We start from the raw sequence: 19393 nt of genomic DNA on the forward strand, positions 1-19393 counted from the left end.
TAATCTTTTAAAAACTACTCATGTGCCTGACCAGGTGGTGGCGCAGTGGATAGAGCGTCAGACTGGGATGATGAGGACCCAGGTTCGAGACCCCAAGGTCACCAGCTTGAGCACGGGTTCATCTGGTTTGAGCAAAGCTCACAAGCTTGGACCCAAGGTCGCTGGCTCGAGCAAGGGGTTACTTTGTCTGCTGAAGGCCCGCGGTCAAGGCACATATGAGAAAGCAACCAATGAACAACTCAGGTGTCGCAACGCGCGACAAAAAACTAATGATTGATGCTTCTCATCTCTCCGTTCCTGTCTGTCTGTCCCTGACTATTCCTCTCTCTGATTCTCTGTCTTTGTAAAAAAACAACAACAACAACAAAAACTACTCATGTACTTTGGACATAACTGGACATAATCTAATCATGACAATTATTTTACTATTTTATTGAATAAATGCTTAGAGAAAAGTTATTCATGAATATCTATAAAACAAAGGTAATATGCAGATGTATATTATTTCAAGGCATTCAGGCTTCTAGATTTAGCCAAACCATATACCAGGTCATAGAATATTTAAACCCTTGTGAATGATACTAATAACTGTGAATAGCATTAGTAATTGTAAGTAAATAGGCAGAGTGATAGAATGCTAAAACTGGAAAGCACTCTAGAAGTCAAAGTCAAATGTTTAGTTGAGATGAACAGTCTAATCCCAGAGATGTAAGTGGTTTGACTATTTTAATAGAACTAATTAATGGCCTAAGCGAGGCTATAAGTTAGGGGGAAAAGAAGCAAAAATAATTAGCATTAAAATTTTCTTTCATCTACTTTTTTAATTTTGAAAAATTATTTGGTTTCAGTGTACAGCTTAGTGATTAGATAGTCATATACTGTACGTAGTATCCCCTCAATATTTCTAGTATCTCACTGGCGCCATTTATAGTTATCACAATAGTATTGATTCTATTTCTTATGCTTTATTTACTGCCCAAGACTGTTTTGTAATTACCAATCTGTGTTTCTTTGTCCCTTCATCTCTTTCACCCATTGCCCCAACACAGTGCTTCCCTCTGGCAATCATGAGTTATCTCTCTGTATCTATAAGTCTGTTTCAATTTTGTTTGTTCATTTATTTTGTTCTTTAGATCATGTAATTTTTATTCTTCATTTTGTTTATGTGGTGTATTACGTTAATTGGTTTGTGAATATTGTACCAACCTCGTATCCCTGGAATAAATCCAACTTGATCATGGTTTACAATCTTCTAAATGTATTTTGGAGACAGTTTGCTAATATTTTGTTGAAGTTTTTTGCATCAATGTTTATAAGGAATATTGGCCTATAATTTTCTATCTTTGTAGTGTCTATCTGGTTTTGGAATAAGGATAATGCTGGCCTTGTAAAATGAGCTTGGGAGTCTTCCTTCCTCTTGAATTTTTTTGGAATAGTTTGAGAAGGATAGGTGTTAGTTCTTCATTAAATGTTTGGTAAATTTCACTGGTGAAGCCATCTGGTCTGGTACTTTTGTTTGCTGGGAGTTTTTTTATTTTGGCTTTGATTTTGTTACTTGTAATGAGTCTGCTCAGCTTTTGATTATTCTTGATTCAGTTATGGAAGATGTATGTTTGTAGGAAGTTATCCATTTTATCCAGTTGTCCAATTTGTTGGCATATAGTTTTTGTAATATTTTTTACAACCTTTTGTATTTCTATGATGTCAGTTACTTCTCTTTTATTTCTAATTTTGAGTTCTTTTTTTTTTCTGAATCTAGTTAGAGGTTTATCAATCTTATTTATCTTTTCAAAGAACCAGCACATGGTTTTGTTAACTTTTTTATTTTTACTCTCTATGTCATGTACTCTAACCATTGTTATTTTCTTCTTTCTACTCATTGTGGGCTTCTTTTTGCCCCCTTTTCCCCCTAGTTCCTTTAGGTATAAGGAGATATTGTTTATTTGAGATATTTTTTTCATAAGATAGACCTGTATTGCTATGAATTTCTGTCTTAGAACTGCTTTCATTGTGTCCCATAGATTTTGAGTTCTTGCATGTTTATTTTTATCTCAAGATAACTTCTGATTTCTTCCTTGATCTCATTGTTGATCCATTCATTGTTTAGAAATATATTGTTTAGCCCTTTTCATACCTACCGCCCAGTTTTGCATCTCTGTTAGTAATAAAATTTTCTAACTGCCCACCGGTTCCACAGTAATGGTGATTTATAAAGTAGGGAAGTAACTTTACTTTATAAAATTTATAAAGCAGAGTTACAGCAAGTTAAAGCATATAATAATAAGTACTTATCAAGTACTTTATGTCGGATTTTCTCTAAGTTTGGCAGAATAAATCTGCATAAAACAACTTACTATAGTTAAATCTTTTTATTTATACTTTGGTTGCTCTGCTACCGCCTACCATAAAAACTGGAATGCTCACTAGTGGGTGGTAGGGACCAGGTTGACTACCACTGGTTTAGCCTTTCTGTATTTGTGTGTTTTTCAGGTTTTTTTCTTGTAACTGATTTCTAGTTTCATATTGTTGTGGTCAGAAAAGATGTTTGATGTGATTTCTTTTTTTTTTAAATTGAATTTATTAGGGTGATATTGGTTAATGAAATTATATAGGTTTTAGGGGTATAATACTATAATACATCTTCTGCAATATGATTTTAGTCTTCTTAAATTTACTGAGGCTTGTTTTGTGTTCTAACATGGTTTTTAAGTCTATCCTAAAAAATGCTTCATGTGCACTTGAAAAAAATATATACTGTATATTCTGGTTTGGGTTGAAATGCTCTGAAGATATCAATTAAATCCATCTGATACCAGATTGTTGAGCAAATTATGTGTAGGAAAATAATTTAATTACTTAATTTCTGTTTCCTGAAACATCAATGGCTTTTGTAACCGTTTATGTGTTATTGATCATTTTACTTTTGTGAATTTATTATTCATATTCATCATCTATTTTCACAGATGCAGTTTGAACTGTTTGATTTCTTTTGTTATAGATTTGTAGTAGTTCTCACTATACAATGAATATTAGTACATTTTGGTTACTTATGTTGCAGGATAGATTTGAAGTAAATTATTTAAGCCTAAATGCATGATTTAATAATATCTTCTACTATGGCACTGTGTTAGTTCTATCTTTCTTTTACAATGTGTCAGTATCTATAGGAATTGCATAGAAAAATTTGTGGTGAGGTTTTTTTTCTATAATTTCCCTATCATATTTTAAAATAAATTTTATGCCTTAGGCTGAAGAATGTTTGTTGTAAGACTCTGATGGTGGTCTTCTTGAACAACAAAGATCAATAAATTATTTTCTTGTCCTTGAACAATTTGTTATAAAGTGTTGTCCTCATGTGCAGGTTTCAGGAGGGCCTTCAGATTCCTCTGATTTGATTTACCAATTTTTTATAATAGTGTAATTTTTGTATTCTTTTCATTGTTACTGATTATGTTAGTCACAATATGCATAGGGTTAATAAAAATGATAACTAGTTGAATGTTTACACCTAAGAGCTATGGGAGGAATGGGACAGCAGTGTAATAAAGAAAGAGACAAAAGAATAAGACAAGCTAATCTAGTACGGTTTTTATATAATGATTGTCATTATTTCAAATTGTATCAACAAACATTGAATTTCATACTATATCTGTCAGAAGATAAGTGATGCTGTAGCTCATTCTGAAAAAAAAATGTATTCGGAGAAAATTAAAATTCAATAAGTTTCTTTAGAGTATAGGTTCTATATTATCATAATCTACAATTGAGACCTTACATTCATTTTTGAAGGCTGACTATGAGAGTGAAAGCAACCACTATGAGGTGAATATTTTTAAAGGCCACGAATAAAACATCATTTAGTTTGTAATATCAAAGATTTTCATAAATAGCTCAATTTTATAATAAGAAGCAGATAGCAGTTGTGATATTTCTAATACAACAAACATTCCACTGGGAAATAACTTAAATTGAATGAAAGCAAATGACTTGCCATGTCTTTAGATAAGACCTGATACTGAGGCTGGACGTACAGTAAACGCCAAGAAGCATTGAACATCTCTCAAAATGAAATGGAAGGGCTACTCTTTTTATAGAATTCCAGTGACTGAGGTATTAGCAAATGATAAAGCTACAAAATACTGCACCACAATGAAGTTAAAATATTCTGAGTGTCTATAAAATAATATGGATACTATGTGAAGACTTAATGTTTTTGTGTTTATGCATAATACGTGAGACACTGTTAAACTCAATAATTTGTTTTTTTGGTATTGCTTGTGAACTAGAACAGAAAAGTTCAATATAAACTTATATAGTTTGTTATTTTTAATTTTTTCCAAGTTTTTTCTCTGGAATTAAATATTTCTAGCTCAAACATGTAGTAAATGACTTGTAAACAAATTTTTATCTGAGAAGCTAAATTGTCAAAAGTCATTTGTCACAGGAAGAAGGGATCCTTACATTATAACTTACTGCTGGAATAAACCAAAGAGTCCCATCTATGAGGCAGATCATCTTCAGGCCTCAGAAACAACTACTCCCTTTTTTTCTTCTTTCCTGTTTTAGCAAACTTCTGGCAACAAAACAGACAGAACTTTGTGATTACAAATATAACCGTTGCCACACAGACCAGCAGAAACCCAATCACATCCAAAGAGTGGTACTGGACCCAGTTGAGGTCATAGGAGGCTGGCCGCAGGTGTTTGGCTCCTTTGTGGCGCATGACAAACTCGATCCAGAAGACGGCTCGATCTAGAGGTTTCATTGGCTGGTCATGGTGAATTCTTGATAATTTCATAGCATTCTCCTTATATCTAAACGAGAAACACAAAGATATCAACCATGAAAGATATTTTGCCTAAGCAAGTCAAATCCATACAGGGTTTTTGTCAAACAAATGATTGCAAATACGTGCTTTAGAATGACAGAAGTAGTAGTATTGTTATTTGGGTCTCACAAAGCTTGACTTCTAAATTAGAATTTTATGATTAAAAAATATTTTAAACAGTGAAGATGGAAGATAAAGTGAAAATGTAAAGTATTTTTAGCAGAGAAAGGCTAGGTTCCAGCCTATATGGTATATATTGGATTGTGGAAATGCATATTTAAGATAATGCTCTAGCCTGACCAGGAGGTGGCACAGTGGATAGAGCATCAGACTGGGATGCAGAGGACCCAGGTTCGAGACCCCTGAGGTCACCAGCTTGAGCACGGGCTCATCTGGTTTGAGCAAAAAAAAAAAAAAAAAAAAAAAAAAAAGCCAACCAGCTTGAACCCAAGGTCCCTGGCTCCAGCAAGGGGTTACTTGGTCTGCTGAAGGCCCGTGGTCAAGGCACATATGAGAAAGCAATCAATGAACAACTAAGGTGTTGCAATGCACAATGAAAAAAAACCAAAAAAACTAATGATTGATGCTTCTCATCTCTCTCCGTTTCTGTGCGTCTGTCCCTGTCTATCCCTATCTCTGACTCACTCTCTGTCTCTGTAAAAAAATAAATAAATAAATAACTAAATTAAAAAAAAATAATGCTTTAGTGGTTTTTAAAGAGAAATTGTGTTATGGTGGGAGAAATGCTTCCTCAGAAGCCTCTGAACTTTTACTCTTCTATCCAGGACTTTATTTTTAATCCTGTAGCCAAAATAATTTTTTGAAACCCATCAGAATACAACCCTCATGTGCTCAAAACTTCTATCTGGCCTATCACATTTCGAATAAAAGACAAATCTATTATTTGTCCTATAGGGGCCTTACAAGGATAAACCCTTGGTTACCTCTTCTATCCTTCTGTCTCATACTCTGCTGTAATCACAATGATCTTCTAGTTACTCATTTAAGCTGCCACATGTGTTTTCATGTAAGCGCCTTTTACATACTCTGTCCCCCTTGTCCTCCTGGAGCAAGTTTTTCCTGCAACACCCCAAGGCTGCTGGAGACCTTGCTCAGTGTCACATCTCAGAGAGCTTCTTGGCCACACAATGATACCATCCCTAGACATTTCTTTATGTTTTTTTTTTCTATTTGAGTCCTAAAATTTCTAAAATATACCTTCAATTTATGTATGAAATACATAAGGAAAGTGCATATATTATAAGTGATCAGCCCAAATTTTTAAAATTAGCAAGAAAATGATTATGAAATGAACATACCAATATACTCACTATCCATGGAAGCACCCCATTTCTGGACCATTTTTCTACTCCCTTCTCCAAATTACCTACTCTCCTGACTTTTAATACCATATATTAGTTTTATGTACAGTGTGTCTGTAAAGTCACTGTGCACTTTTGACCGGTCAAAGGAAAGCAACAAAAGACAATAGAAATGTGAAGTCTGCACCAAATAAAAGGAAAACCCTCCCAGTTTCTGTAGGATGATGTGGCAGAATGTGCGCATGCGCAGATGATGACGTACCGCCGTGTATACAGCGGAGCAGCCCACGGCCATGCCAGTCGAGATGTAGATGGTACAGAGGAAAGTTCAGTGTGTTCTGTGGCTCGCTAAATTCAAATTCATGACCAAAGTGCAACATGAATATCGGCGCATTTATAATGAAGCGCCACCACATAGGAATAACATTACTTGGTGGGATAAGCAGTTGAAGGATACCGGCAGTTTGGTGGAGAAACCCTGTTCTGGTAGACCATCAGTCAGTGATGAGTCTGTAGAGGCTATATGGGATAGTTACCTAAGGAGCCTAAAAAATCTGTGTGTGAGCCCACATCGAACTGCACTGAATAGGTATGAAACTGGGAGAGGTTTCCTTTTATTTGGTGCAGATTTCACATTTCTATCATCTTTTGTTGCTTTCCTGTGACCAGTCAAAAGTGCACCATGACTTTATGGACACACTGTATTGTAATCTTACAGTATTTATTTATTTTTTTCTTCTTTTATTTTTGTAGCAGTTTTAATTAACTCCTTTGCTATATAGTATTTCATTTTATGACAACCTCACAAATTATTTCTTCATTTAATGACCAATAGACATTTAGATTAAGAATTTTTGGCCATCACTACTAATGCTAGTATAAACATTTTTGTATATGTCTTTTGGTTTACATATTTATGCATTTCTGTTGCATATAAACCTAGAAATAGATTTGATGAGAAGGTGCATATATAATTATGATTTCTTTGTCGATGTTAAATTATTTAGAAATATATTGCTTAATTTTCAAAATTACAAATATTTTAGTTATCTTTTTAAAAAGTTCTAATTTAAATCTAGTCTAAAAACTTTCAAATACTACATCTTGATTTATGCTACAGCATATATGGTCAATTTTATTAATAAATTTATCTGGTCTTGAAAAATGTGTTTTTCTATTGTTTTATTTTTGGGGAGGAGAGTACTGAGAGGGTCCAGGAATGAGGTACTTTTATGTCTTTGGAATATATATACATTTTACATATAAATAATATATAGATAGTATATATAATCTATCTATATATACATATATAGAGAGAAAATAAGATACATTTTAAATGTGTTCTTCAAATTTTTTGTACCATTTTTTGTCATCATTATTTTGTCATCTTTTTCTATATTATTGAGAAAGATCTTTAAGAATGTCCTATTGTGATTATATATTTCTAAATTTTTCTTTTTCTTTTTGTTTACTTCTACTTCATTACTTTGGTGGATTTGTTAGTAGGTGTTACTAATGAATAATTTGTATTGTTTTGAAAGATTAACATACTTATCATTATGAACTATTTTTTTAATTTTTAGTGGTGCTTCTTGTCTAGATGTATCCAATATTACTGTAGCTATAATATTTTTCTATGGCTACTGTTGAAATAAATTCTTTTCTTTCTTTGTACTTACAAACTTGTATACTGCTATTTAAGCTTGTCTTTTATTTCTTTTAACCCATATAACCTTTATTCAGAGGTCTTATTAATTACCTAGAATTTTATGGAACTGTGACAAAAATGCTGTCTTTAAAGGAAAAATAAAGGCAAAAATAAATGAATAGGACTGATACCGGAACCCAAAAGTTAGATATTTGAAATCTGACTTTAATAATAGTGGCTTGGCCCTGGCCGTTTGGCTCAGTGGTAGAGCGTCGGCCTGGCGTGCAGAAGTCCCGGGTTCGATTCTTGGCCAGGGCACACAGGAGAAGCGCCCATCTGCTTCTCCACCTCTCCCCCTCTCTTTCCTCTCTGTCTCTCTCTTCCCCTCCTGCAGCCGAGGCTCCATTGGAGCAAAGATGGCCCGGGCGCTGGGGATGGCTCATTGGCCTCTGCCCCAGGCGCTAGAGTGGCTCTGGTCACAACAGAGCGACGCCTCAGAGGGGCAGAGCATCGCCCCCTGGTGGGCAGAGCGTCACCCCTTGGTGGGCGTGCCAGTTGGATCCCGGTGGGGCATATGCGGGAGTCTGTCTGTCTCTCCCTGTTTCTAGCTTCATAAAAATACAAAAAAAAAAAAATAATAATAATAATAGTGGCTTTTGGTTGTAACCAATAGGAGATTATGTAAAGGTTTAAAATACAATAATTTCTTATAAGGACTCAATCACAGGCTTTCCTGTAAGGAGTTAAAGCACTGTAGATAACTAGAAGCTTGGTTTAGAAACCTTAATCTTTTCTTTGTTGCCTAAGATATACAGTGAGTTCTCTTGCAGTAAGTTACCTGAGGCACAAATGGCTCTCAGAAGCACCAAACCCTGGCTGTTTTGGAATATCAAGGATACCAGATAGACCTATGCCAGTGTCAGAAGGACATTCAGAGAGGCACTCCTGCAAGCTGGACTCCCACCTCTCGCACACTGTTATGTGACTAACTGCATTTCAGTAATAAATTACTAATCTTCCTACGATATATAAACTAGCCAGTCAGCTGAGATTGTTAAGGCAGTTTTTCTGGACTCAAGTCCCCTGCCTTCTCAAGTTGCTAGCAATTTAAATTAAAGACACTATAATATCTACTTGGTCCCTGTCTCTCATGAGTTGGCTGAAAGGGTGATGGGCAACATACATCTTTACTTGCCCTGTAACAGGACTACATTAAACAAAAGCTTCTGCACAGCAAAAATTAATTCAAAATGGATCAAAGACCTATATATAAGTTCTGAAACAACAAATTACATAGAAGAAAACATAAAAGCTAAACTTATGGACCTTGGTCATAGAGAACATTTTATGAATTTGATCTTAAAGGCAAGAGAAGTAAAACAAAAAATAAATGAATGAGATTATACTAAACTAAAAAGCTTCTACACAGCCAAAGAAACCAACAGAACAAAAAGGAAGTCAACCAAATGGGAGATGATATTCACTAACAACAGTTCTGATAAGGGGTTAGTATCCAAAATATATAAAGAACTCACAAAGCTCAGTAACAAATAAGCAAACAATCCAATTAAAAAAGGGGGAGAGAACCCAAACAGACGCTTTTCACAAGAAGACTTACAAATAACAGATAGATATGAAAAAAATGTGTATCTTTGCTAGCTATTAGAGAAATGCAAATCAAAACTACAATGAGATACTACCTCACACTTGTTAGACTGGCTATTATCAACAAAACAGGTACTAACAATGTTGTAGAGGCTGTGAAGAAAAAGGAACACTCATGCACTGCTGGTGGGAGTGTAAACTGGTACAGCTATTATGGAAGACAGTATGGTGATTTCCCAAAAAACTAAGAATAGAATTACTATTGATATATGACCCAGAAATCCTTCTACTGGGTATCGATCGCTTAAAATTGAAAACATTGATATGCAAACACACATGCACCCCTGTGTTCATCGCAGCATTATTCACAATGGCCAAGACATGGAAACAACCAAAGTATCTCTCCATAGAGAAATGGATAAAGAAGATGTGTTACAGATATACAATAGAATACTACACCATAAGAAATAATGACATATTGCCATTTATGATAATATTGATGGACCTTGAGAACATTAACTGAGTGAAATAACTAAAACAGAAAAGGCTAAGAACAATATGATTTTATACATAGGTGGGATAGAAAATTGAGACTCATAAACATAGATAAAGTAAAGTGGTTACCAGGGAAATGAGGTGGGGGGAGGGAAGAAGGACAAATACACAGTGATGGAAAATGATTTGACTTTGGGTGATAGGCACACAAGGCATCAACAGTTCAAATACTATAAAATTTGTTACCTGAAATCTATGTACTCTTGATCAGTGTCACACCATTAAATTTAATTCTAAATACATTTTTAAAATAAATAAAATAAAAATAAGTTTTCTGCCTTCCTAGACCACTATTGTGTGAAGAGCACTGAGCTCCAAGCATGAATTATTTCAGTGTTAACTCAACTTGAAATTAATACCTAATCTTGTGAACTATTTATGTAGAAATATTTTTAGTATTCTAAAAATATTCTCACCTTTTGTTTTAACTCTTTTGTTAAAACCAAAAAATTAATTGAGTTGTGAAAAAGGAATATATTTATGAAGATAGCTAACCCAATTAAAAATTGGAAAAGCATTAAAAAAGACATTTCTCCAAGTAAAATAGATAAATGGCCAATAAGCACAAGGAACGCTGCTCAACCTTTTTGTCTATAAGGGAAAAACTAATGAAGACCACAAAGAGAGACTGATTCACACCTGTTAGGATGGCCTTAATAAAACAACAACAAAACACTGATGATTCTTCCTATCCATGAACACAGTATATGCTTCCACTTATTTGTATTTTCTTCAATTTCTTTCTTAATTGTCTTATAATTTTACAAATACAGATCTTTTACATTCTTCATTAACTTTATTCCTAGGTATTTTATTTGTATTGATGCAATTGTGAATAGGATTGTTTTCTTAATGTATCTTTCTGATAGTGCATTATTGGTGTATAAAAATGCAACTGATTTCTAGATATTTGTTTTATATTCTGCTACTTTACTAAACTTGTTTATCAGTTCTAGTAGTTTTTTTTGGTAGAATGTTTAGGGTTTTCTGTATGCAGTGTCATATCATCTTCAAATATTGACATTTAATTCTTTCTAGTTTAGATGCCTTTTATTTTTTCTTCTTGCCTGATTACTTTAAATAAGACTTCTAGTACTGGTTGAATAAGAGTGGTGAAAGCAGACATCTCTGTCTTGTTCCTGACATTAAGGGAAATACTTTTAGTTTTGCCCATTGAGTATGATATTGTCTCTGGATTTCTCATATATGCCCTTTATTATGTTGAGAAATGTTCTGTCTATTTCCACTTTGCTGAGATTTTTTTTATCATAAATGAGTGCTGGATTTTATCAAATTCTTTTTCTACATCTATAATTATGATCATGTGATTTTATCCTTCACTTTTTTTTTGTGACAGAGACAGAGACAGAGAGAGGGACAGAGAGGGACAGACAGACAGAAAAGAAGAGATGAGAAGCATTAATTCTTTGTTGTGGATCTTTGTTGCAGCTCCTTAGTTGTTCATTGATTGCTTTCTCATATGTGCCTTGACCGGGGGGCTACAACAGAGTAAATGACTCATTGCTCAAGCCAGCAACCTTGGGCTCATGCCAGCTACTTTGGGCTTCAAGCCAGTGACCTTTGGGCTCAAGCCAGAAACCATGGGGTCATGTTTATGATCCTACACTCAAATCAGAGACCCTGCTTACAAGCTGGTGAGCCTGCACTCAAGCCGATGAACCTGCGCTCAAGCCAGATGAACTCACGCTCAAGTTGGCGACCTTAGAGTTTTGAACCTGGGTCGTTTTCATCCCAGTTCGACTCTCTATCCACTGTACCACCACCTGGTCAAGCATCCTTCATTTTGTTTATGTATTGTATCACATTTATTTATTTATTTTAATTTATTTTTTTAATTTTTATTAATTTTAATGGGTTGACATTGATAAATCAGGGTACTTATGTTCAGAGAAAACATCTCTTCATTATTTTGACATTTGATTATGCAGCATTCCCATCACCCAAAGTCCCAATTGTCTTCTGTCACCTTCTAACTGGTTTTCTTTGTACCCCTCCCCTCCCCCAACCACCTCCCTGTCCTCCCCCCCCCCACCCCGTAAGCCCCACACTCTTGTCCATGTCTCTGAGTCTCATTTTTATGTCCCACCTCTGTATGGAATCATATAGTTCTTAGTTTTTTCTGATTTACTTATTTTGTTCAGTATAATGTTATCAAGGTCCATCCATGTTGTTGTAAATGGTCCAATATCATCATTTCTTATGGCTGAGTAGTATTCCATAGTATATATATATATATACCAAAGCTTTTTAATCCACTTGACTTCTGATGGACACTTGGGCTGTTTCCAGATCTTTGCTATTGTGAATGATGTTGCCATAAACATGGGGGTGCATTTCTTCTTTTCAAACAGTGCTATGGTGTTCTTGGGGTATATTCCTAACAGTGGTATAGCTGAGTCAAAAGGCAGTTTGATTTTTAATTTCTTGAGGAATCTCCATACTGTTTTCCACAGTGGCTGCACCAGTCTGCATTCCCACCAACAGTGCAGGAGGGTTCCCTTTTCTCCACATCCTCGCCAGCCCTTATTCTGTATTGTTTTGTTGATGAGCGCCATTCTGACTGGTGTGAGGTGATATGTCATTGTGGTTTTAATTTGTATTTCTCTAATGATTAGTGATGTTGAGTATTTTTTCATATGCCTATTGGCCATCTGTATGTCCTCTTTGGAGAAGTGTCTATTCATTTCTTTTACCCATTTTTTGATTGTATTGTTTGTCTTTCTGGTATTGAGTTTTACAAGTTCTTTATAATTTTTGGTTATTAACCCCTTATCAGATGTATTGTCAAATATATTCTCCCATTGTGTAGTTTGTCTTTTTATTCTGTTCTTATTGTCTTTAGTTGTGCAGAAGCTTTTTAGTTTGATATATTCCATTAGTTTATCCTGTCTTTTATTTCACTTGCCCGTGGAGATAGATCAGCAAATATATTGCTGCGAGAGATGTCGGAAAGCTTACTGCCTATGTTTTCTTCTAAGATGCTTATGGTTTCACGGCTTACATTTAAGTCTTCTATCCATTTAGAGTTTATTGTTGTGAATGGTGTAAGTTGGTGGTCTAGTTTCATTTTTTTGCAGGTAGCTGTCCAATTTTCCCAACACCATTTATTAAAAAGGCTGTCTTTACTCCATTGTATGCTCTTACCTCCTTTGTCAAATATCAGTTGTCTATAGATCTGTGGGTTTATTTCTGGTTTCTCTGTTCTGTTCCATTGATCTATACGCCTGTTCTTATGCCAGTACCACGCTGTTTTTAGTACAATGGCCTTGTAGTATAACTTGATATCTGGAAGTGTGATACCTTCCACTTTATTTTTCCTTTTCAAGATAGCTTAGGCTATTCGTGTTCTCTTTTGGTTCGATATAAATATTTGGAATATGTGTTCTATATGTTTGAAGTATGTCATTGGTATTTTAATTGGTATTGCATTGAATTTATAAATTGCTTTGGGTAATATAGACATTTTAATGATGTTTATTCTTCCTAACCATGAGCACCATATATGCTTCCACTTGTTTGTATCTTCCCTGATTTCTTTTATCAATGTTTTATAATTTTCCAAGCATAAGTCTTTAATCTTCCTGGATAAATTTATTCCTAGGTACTTTATTTTTTTTAGTTGCAATAGAAAAGGGGGTTGATTCCTTAATTTCTCTTTTTGCCAGTTCATTGTTAGTGTATAAAAATGCCTCTGATTTCTGTGTATTAATTTTATATTCTGCCACTTTGCTGAATTTATTTATCAGGTCTAGTATTTTTTTGAATGACACTTTAGGGTTTTCTATATACAATATCATATCATACCATCTGCAAATAATGATAGTTTTACTTCTTTTCTAATTTGGATGCCTTTTATTTCTTTTTCTTGTCTGATTGCTGTGTCTAGGACCTCTATAACTATGTTGAATAAGAGTGGTGAAAGGGGGCACCCCTGCCTTGTTCCTGATCTTAAGGGGATTGCTTTTAATTTTTGCCCATTGAGTATGATATTGGCTGTGGGTTTGTCATAGATGGCCTTTATCATATTGAGGTATGTTCCCTGTATTCCCACTTTGCTGAGAGTTTTGATCATGAATGGGTGCTGGATTTTATCAAATGCTTTTTCTGCATCTATTGAAATTATCATGTGGTTTTTCTCCTTCCTTTTTTTTATGTGACGAATCACATTGATTGATTTGTGAATATTGTACCAGCCTTGCTTCTCCAGAATAAATCCCACTTGATCATGGTGTATGATTTTTTCCATATATTGCTGGATCTGGTTTGCTAATATTTTGTTGAGGATTTTTGCATCTAAATTCATCAGGGATATTTGCCTACAATTTTCTTTCTTTGTGTTGTCTTTGCCTGGTTTTGGAATCAGAATTATGCTCGCCTCATAAAAGCAGCTTGGAAGTCTTCCTTCCTCTTGAATATTTTGAAATAGCTTGAGAAGGATAGGAGTTAGTTCTTTTTTGAATATTTGGTAGAATTCACTTGTGAAGCCATCTGGCCCACAACTTTTCTTTGTTGAGAGTTTTTTGATAACTGTTTCTATCTCATTTGTTGTAATCAGTCTGTTTAGCTTTTCTGATTCTTCCAGATTAATATTTGGAAGATTATATGTTTGATGAAATTTGTCCATTTCATCTAGGTTGTCTAGTTTTTGGTGTACAGTTTTTTATAGTATTTTCTTACAATATTTTGTATTTCTGTTGTATCAGTTGTTATTTCTCCACTCTCATTTCTAATTTTATTATTTGAGTTCTTTCTCTTTTTTTCTTGGTGAGTCTTGTTAAAGGTTCATCGATCTTGTTTACCTTTACAAAGAACCAGCTCCTGGTTTTATTGATCCTCTGTATTGTTTCTTTAGCCTCTATGTCATTTATTTCTGCTCTGGTCTTTATTATTTCCTCCCTTCTACTAGCTCTGGGCTTTACTTGCTGTTCTTTTTCTAGTTCTTTGAGATGCAGGGTCAAGTTGTTTATTTGAGCTTTTCCTAGCTTCTTGAGGTATGTCTGTAATGGCTATGAACTTCCCTCTCAAGACTGCTTTTGCTGTGTCCCATAAATTTTGAGTTGATATATACTCGTTATTGTTTGTTTCTAGGAATTATTTAATATCTTCTTTGATCTCATTGTTAACCCATTCGTTATTTAATAACATGCTATTTAGTTTCCAAGTGTTTGAGTATTTTTCAGTTTTCCTTTGTGGTTGATTTTTAGTTTCATGCCATTGTGATCAGAGAAAATGCTCGATATGATTTCAATCTTCTTAAATTTGTTGAGGCTGCTTTTATGCCCCAACATGTGGTCTATCCTAGAGAATATACCATGAGCACTTGAAAAGAATGTATATTCTGCTTCTTTAGGGTGAAAGGTTCTGAAGATATCTATTAAATTGAGTTGATCTAGTATGTCGTTTAAGTCTGCTGTTTCTTTGTTAATTTTCTTTCTTCAGGATCTATCTAGTGATGTTAGTGGGGTATTGAAATCCCCTACTATTATAGTATTGTTGTTGATCTCGCCCTTTAAATCCATCAAAGTCTGCTTTATATATTTAGGTGCTCCTATAATAGGTGCGTAGATATTTATAACAGTTATATCTTCCTGTTGGATTGCTCCCTTTATTATTATGTAGTGACCTTCTTTATCTCTAACTATAGTCTTTGTTTTAAAGTCCATTTTGTCTGATATAAGTATTGCTAGCCCAGCTTTTTTTTCATTTCCATTTGCGTAAAATATTTTTTCCATCCTTTTATCTTCAGTCTATGTGCATCTTTTCTTTTAAGGTGTGTCTCTTGTAGACAGCATATGTATGGGTCCTATTTCTTTTCCATGCAGCTACCCTTTGTCTTTTGATCGGATCATTTAATCCATTTACATTTAAGATTATTATTGATATGTATTTGTTTATTGCCATTTTATTCTTTGAAACTGTATTCCTCTTTCGCTATATTCTTTTTCTCCTTTGATCTGTTTACAACAGGCCCCTTAGTATTTCTTGCAGCCTCGGTTTGGTTGTAGTGAATTCCTTGAGGTTTTTTTGTCTGGAAAGCTTTTTATTTCTCCTTCAATTTTAAATGTTAGCCTTGCTGGATAAAGTAGTCTTGGTTGTAGGCTCTTGTTCTGCATTACTTTGAATATTTCTTGCCATTTCCTTCTGGCCTCAGGTGTTTCTGTTGAGATTTTGGAAGTCACCCTTATGGGGGCTCCTTTTTAGGTGATAGTCTTTTTTTCTCTAGCAGCTTTTAATATTTTCTCTTTATCACTTAGCTTTGGTATTTTAATTATGGTGAGTCTTGGTGTAGATTTCTTTGAGTTTCACTTTAATGGAGTTCTCTGTGCTTCTTGAACTTGTAAGATGTTTTTCTGCCTTAATTGAGGAAAGTTTTCAGCTATGATATGTTTGAACAAAGTCTCTATTCCTTGTTCTTTTTCTTTTACTTCAGGAACCCCTATGATATGGATGTTATTTCTCTTCATGTTGTCACAGAGCAGCTCTCTTAGAGTTTCCTCAGACTTTTTGAGTCCTTTCTTTTTTCTGCTCTGCTTCCATGCCTTTATTTATCTTGTCCTCTAACTCGCTGATTTGATTCTCAGCTTCATCCATCTTGCTGTTAATTCCTTCCATTGTGTTCTTCATTTCTGATATTGTATTTGTCATTTCTGACTGATTCTTTTTTATTATTTCAATGTCCTTTTTTATATTTTCTATCTCTTTTTTTAGGTGTTCATAATGACCATCTATTGTTGTTCTAATATCTTTGAGCATCCTAACAATTGTTATTTTAAGCTCTGCATCTGGTAATTCAGTTATATCTGACTCATTCAGGTCCTTTTCTGGGGATTTCTCTTGATTTATTTGTGTTGCATTTCTCTGCTTTCTCATTTTGTCTGTGTAAAAGAAGGCTTTGGCCACTGGAGTCCACTGGGTGTGTCCTCTGTGTTTCCTAGGTGTGTTCTGTCTGTAGGCCCACCACCCCTTCTGCTGTTGCTGCCTAGGGTGTTCGAGTATGAGCGTTGCTGGTGCCTGCCCACTGAGGCTGTTGCTGTGGTTTCTTCCTCTCCTTTACGGGAGTGGCTGTGATCATGTGCTCAGGTATACAATCCTTGGTGGACTTGGACCTCGCACCGCCCCTGCGGGTGGCATTATGCTCGGCCTTGAGGGAAGGGGTGAGCTCCTTTACTCAGCTGTGCGTCTCCACATGATTCCAGGCTTTTGCCCAGCCTTTGCAGGAGGAGCCCGCTCGTGGGATGGCTGCAAGCCTTGGCTCCACAGGCCAGGCAGGACTGCGTGCCAATGCTCAGTAGTGGGGCTCTGCTTGTTCTAGGCTTTTGGATCCACCCCTGTGGGAGGAGCAGGCTCCCAAGTCAGGCCACAAGCCTTGGTTCCATGGGTGGGGCAGGGCTGTGCTCCTGCACCCTTGCTCAAGGGCGGGTCTTCACCCCTTCCGGGGCTCCTGCCCTTTTCCCGCAGGCTGGATTGCAGGCGGCCCACAGCTGGGCTTGACCACTTTTGCACGTCCCCTCCTCTCCAGCTGGGCAAGACTGAGCTCACACCTGGGCCCATTGGTGGCCAGCCGGCTTCTGCCCTGCCAACAGAACCGCACTTCTGCGTCTCGCTACCCACTGCCCTCAGCGCACCCTCAGTCGTGTGGGTGGGGGTGCTGTAGCTCAGACCTAAGACTCACTACTGTAGTCCCGAAAGCTCCCTACTTCTAAGCGACTCTGCTCTGAGTGCTGTGGAGAGCTTGTTTGGCTGGTTTCTTGCTTCCCTTTGCTGGTATTGCTGTTTCCATGGGAAATATTCACTTCAGCTTTGGGAAGTGACTCGTCCCAGGGGTTAGGGTGGCTGTCTCAAAATGTTTCTCCCTGTGCCTCCTAGATTATACTCTCTTCCTGCTACTCTGGTCCTCTCCTCTCTCCCCATCCCCCAGAGCCCCGGGTGAGTGGTTGTGAGAGAAGTTTTGTGCGCGGTCCCTTTAAGAAGAATCCCTGGTCTGAGAAATCAGTCTCTTTCTCACAAACAGTATCTTGTTTTGTTTTCAGCTACTGTCCATACAGCTCTTCTAGGCTCTGGGGCTGTAGGCTGGGGCTTTGTTCCTGGGACTCAGGACCCTCCCCTCTCTGCTAAACTCACTTCCCACCATGCAAGTCTCTCCTAGCTGCCATTTGCTCCAGGGAGCTGGGCAGCCCTCTCTGTGTTTCTGCTTTTCCTACCAGTCTCAGCATACCTTCTTCAGTGTTCCTTGGTTGAAGAGTCCTCTTAGTTTAGTCCAAAGTTGGTTTTTCCAGATGATTGTTCTTAAAATTAGTATGTAATCCACTTTGGTCCTGGGTGGTGGAAATTGGTACGTCTGCCTACTCCATCGCCATCTTGTCTCTTGTATCACATTTATGGATGTATGGATATTGTACCAACCTTGGATCCCAAGAATAAAACCTAATTGATTATGGTGTATGATCTTTTTAATGTATCACTGGATCCAGTTTGCTAATATTTTGTTGAGGATTTTAGTATCTAAGTTTCTCAGGGATATTGGCCTCTAAATTCCTTTCTTTGTAGTGTCCTTATATGGTTTTGGATTTAGGATAATGCTGGCATGGTAAAATGAGCTTAGAAGACTTCCTTCCTCTTGAATTTTTTAGGAATGGCTTGAGAAGGTTAGGTGTTTGTTCTTCTTTGAATGTTTGGTAGAATTCAGCAGTAAAGCCATCCAGTCTGGGACTTTTGTTTGTTGGGAGTTTTTGATTACTCTTTCAATTTCATTAGTTGTAATTGGTCTATTCAGATTTTCTAATTCTTTCTGACTCAGTTTTGGAAGAATGTATGTTTCTAGAAAATTATCTATTTTGTCCAGATTGTCCGATTTGTTAGCATATAGTTGTTTTGTAATATTTTCCTACAATCCCTTCTATTTCTGTGGAGTCAGTTATTACTGTTCCTTTTTTAATTTCTAATTTTATTTGGGTTCTCTATTTTTTTGATGAGTCTGGTTAGAAGTTTAGATTATTAAAATGTTCATCTTATCCAAATAAACATGTAGATTCAAAAGAATTCTTATTATGATACCAATGGCATATTTCACAGAACTAGAACAAATAGTCCAAAATTTTTGATGGAACCACAAATGACCCTGAACAGCCTCAGCAACCTTAAGATAGAAGAACAAAGTTGAAGGAAACACACCACCTGATATCAAATTATACAAGTCCTGAGTAACCAAAATAGCATGGTACTGGCATAAAAACAGACATATAGATCAATGGAACAGAATAAAGAGCACAGAAATAAACTCACATCTTTGTGGTCAGTTACTATTTGACAAAGAAGACAAGAACACACAATGGGGTAAAGATATTCTATTCTATAAAATGGAAAAATTAGACATGTGCTCTAAAAAATGAAACTAAGTCACCTTCTCACACCATA

At 35.9% G+C, this 19393-nt stretch overlaps 1 protein-coding gene and 1 long non-coding RNA gene across 3 annotated transcripts in view; one reads left to right on the forward strand and one right to left on the reverse strand.

Annotated features, from left to right (window-relative positions):
• Positions 1–19393, forward strand: part of LOC136406380 (uncharacterized) — a 43031-nt gene continuing 23638 nt past the window's right edge. Inside the window, exon 1 of the long non-coding RNA XR_010751667.1 lies at positions 1–4430. This is a non-coding gene — a long non-coding RNA (uncharacterized lncRNA). The remainder of the gene's footprint in view (positions 4431–19393) is intronic.
• Positions 4424–19393, reverse strand: part of LOC136406375 (UDP-glucuronosyltransferase 2B31-like) — a 27447-nt gene continuing 12477 nt past the window's right edge. For both annotated transcript variants that reach the window (XM_066386389.1, XM_066386388.1), the window contains one exon: positions 4424–4814. In XM_066386389.1, the coding sequence (XP_066242486.1) occupies positions 4535–4814 (280 nt within the window). In that variant the 3' untranslated portion in view covers positions 4424–4534. The remainder of the gene's footprint in view (positions 4815–19393) is intronic.

This window comes from Saccopteryx leptura, chromosome 5 (assembly GCF_036850995.1).
Source record: "Saccopteryx leptura isolate mSacLep1 chromosome 5, mSacLep1_pri_phased_curated, whole genome shotgun sequence".
NCBI classification, from domain to species: domain Eukaryota; kingdom Metazoa; phylum Chordata; class Mammalia; order Chiroptera; family Emballonuridae; genus Saccopteryx; species Saccopteryx leptura.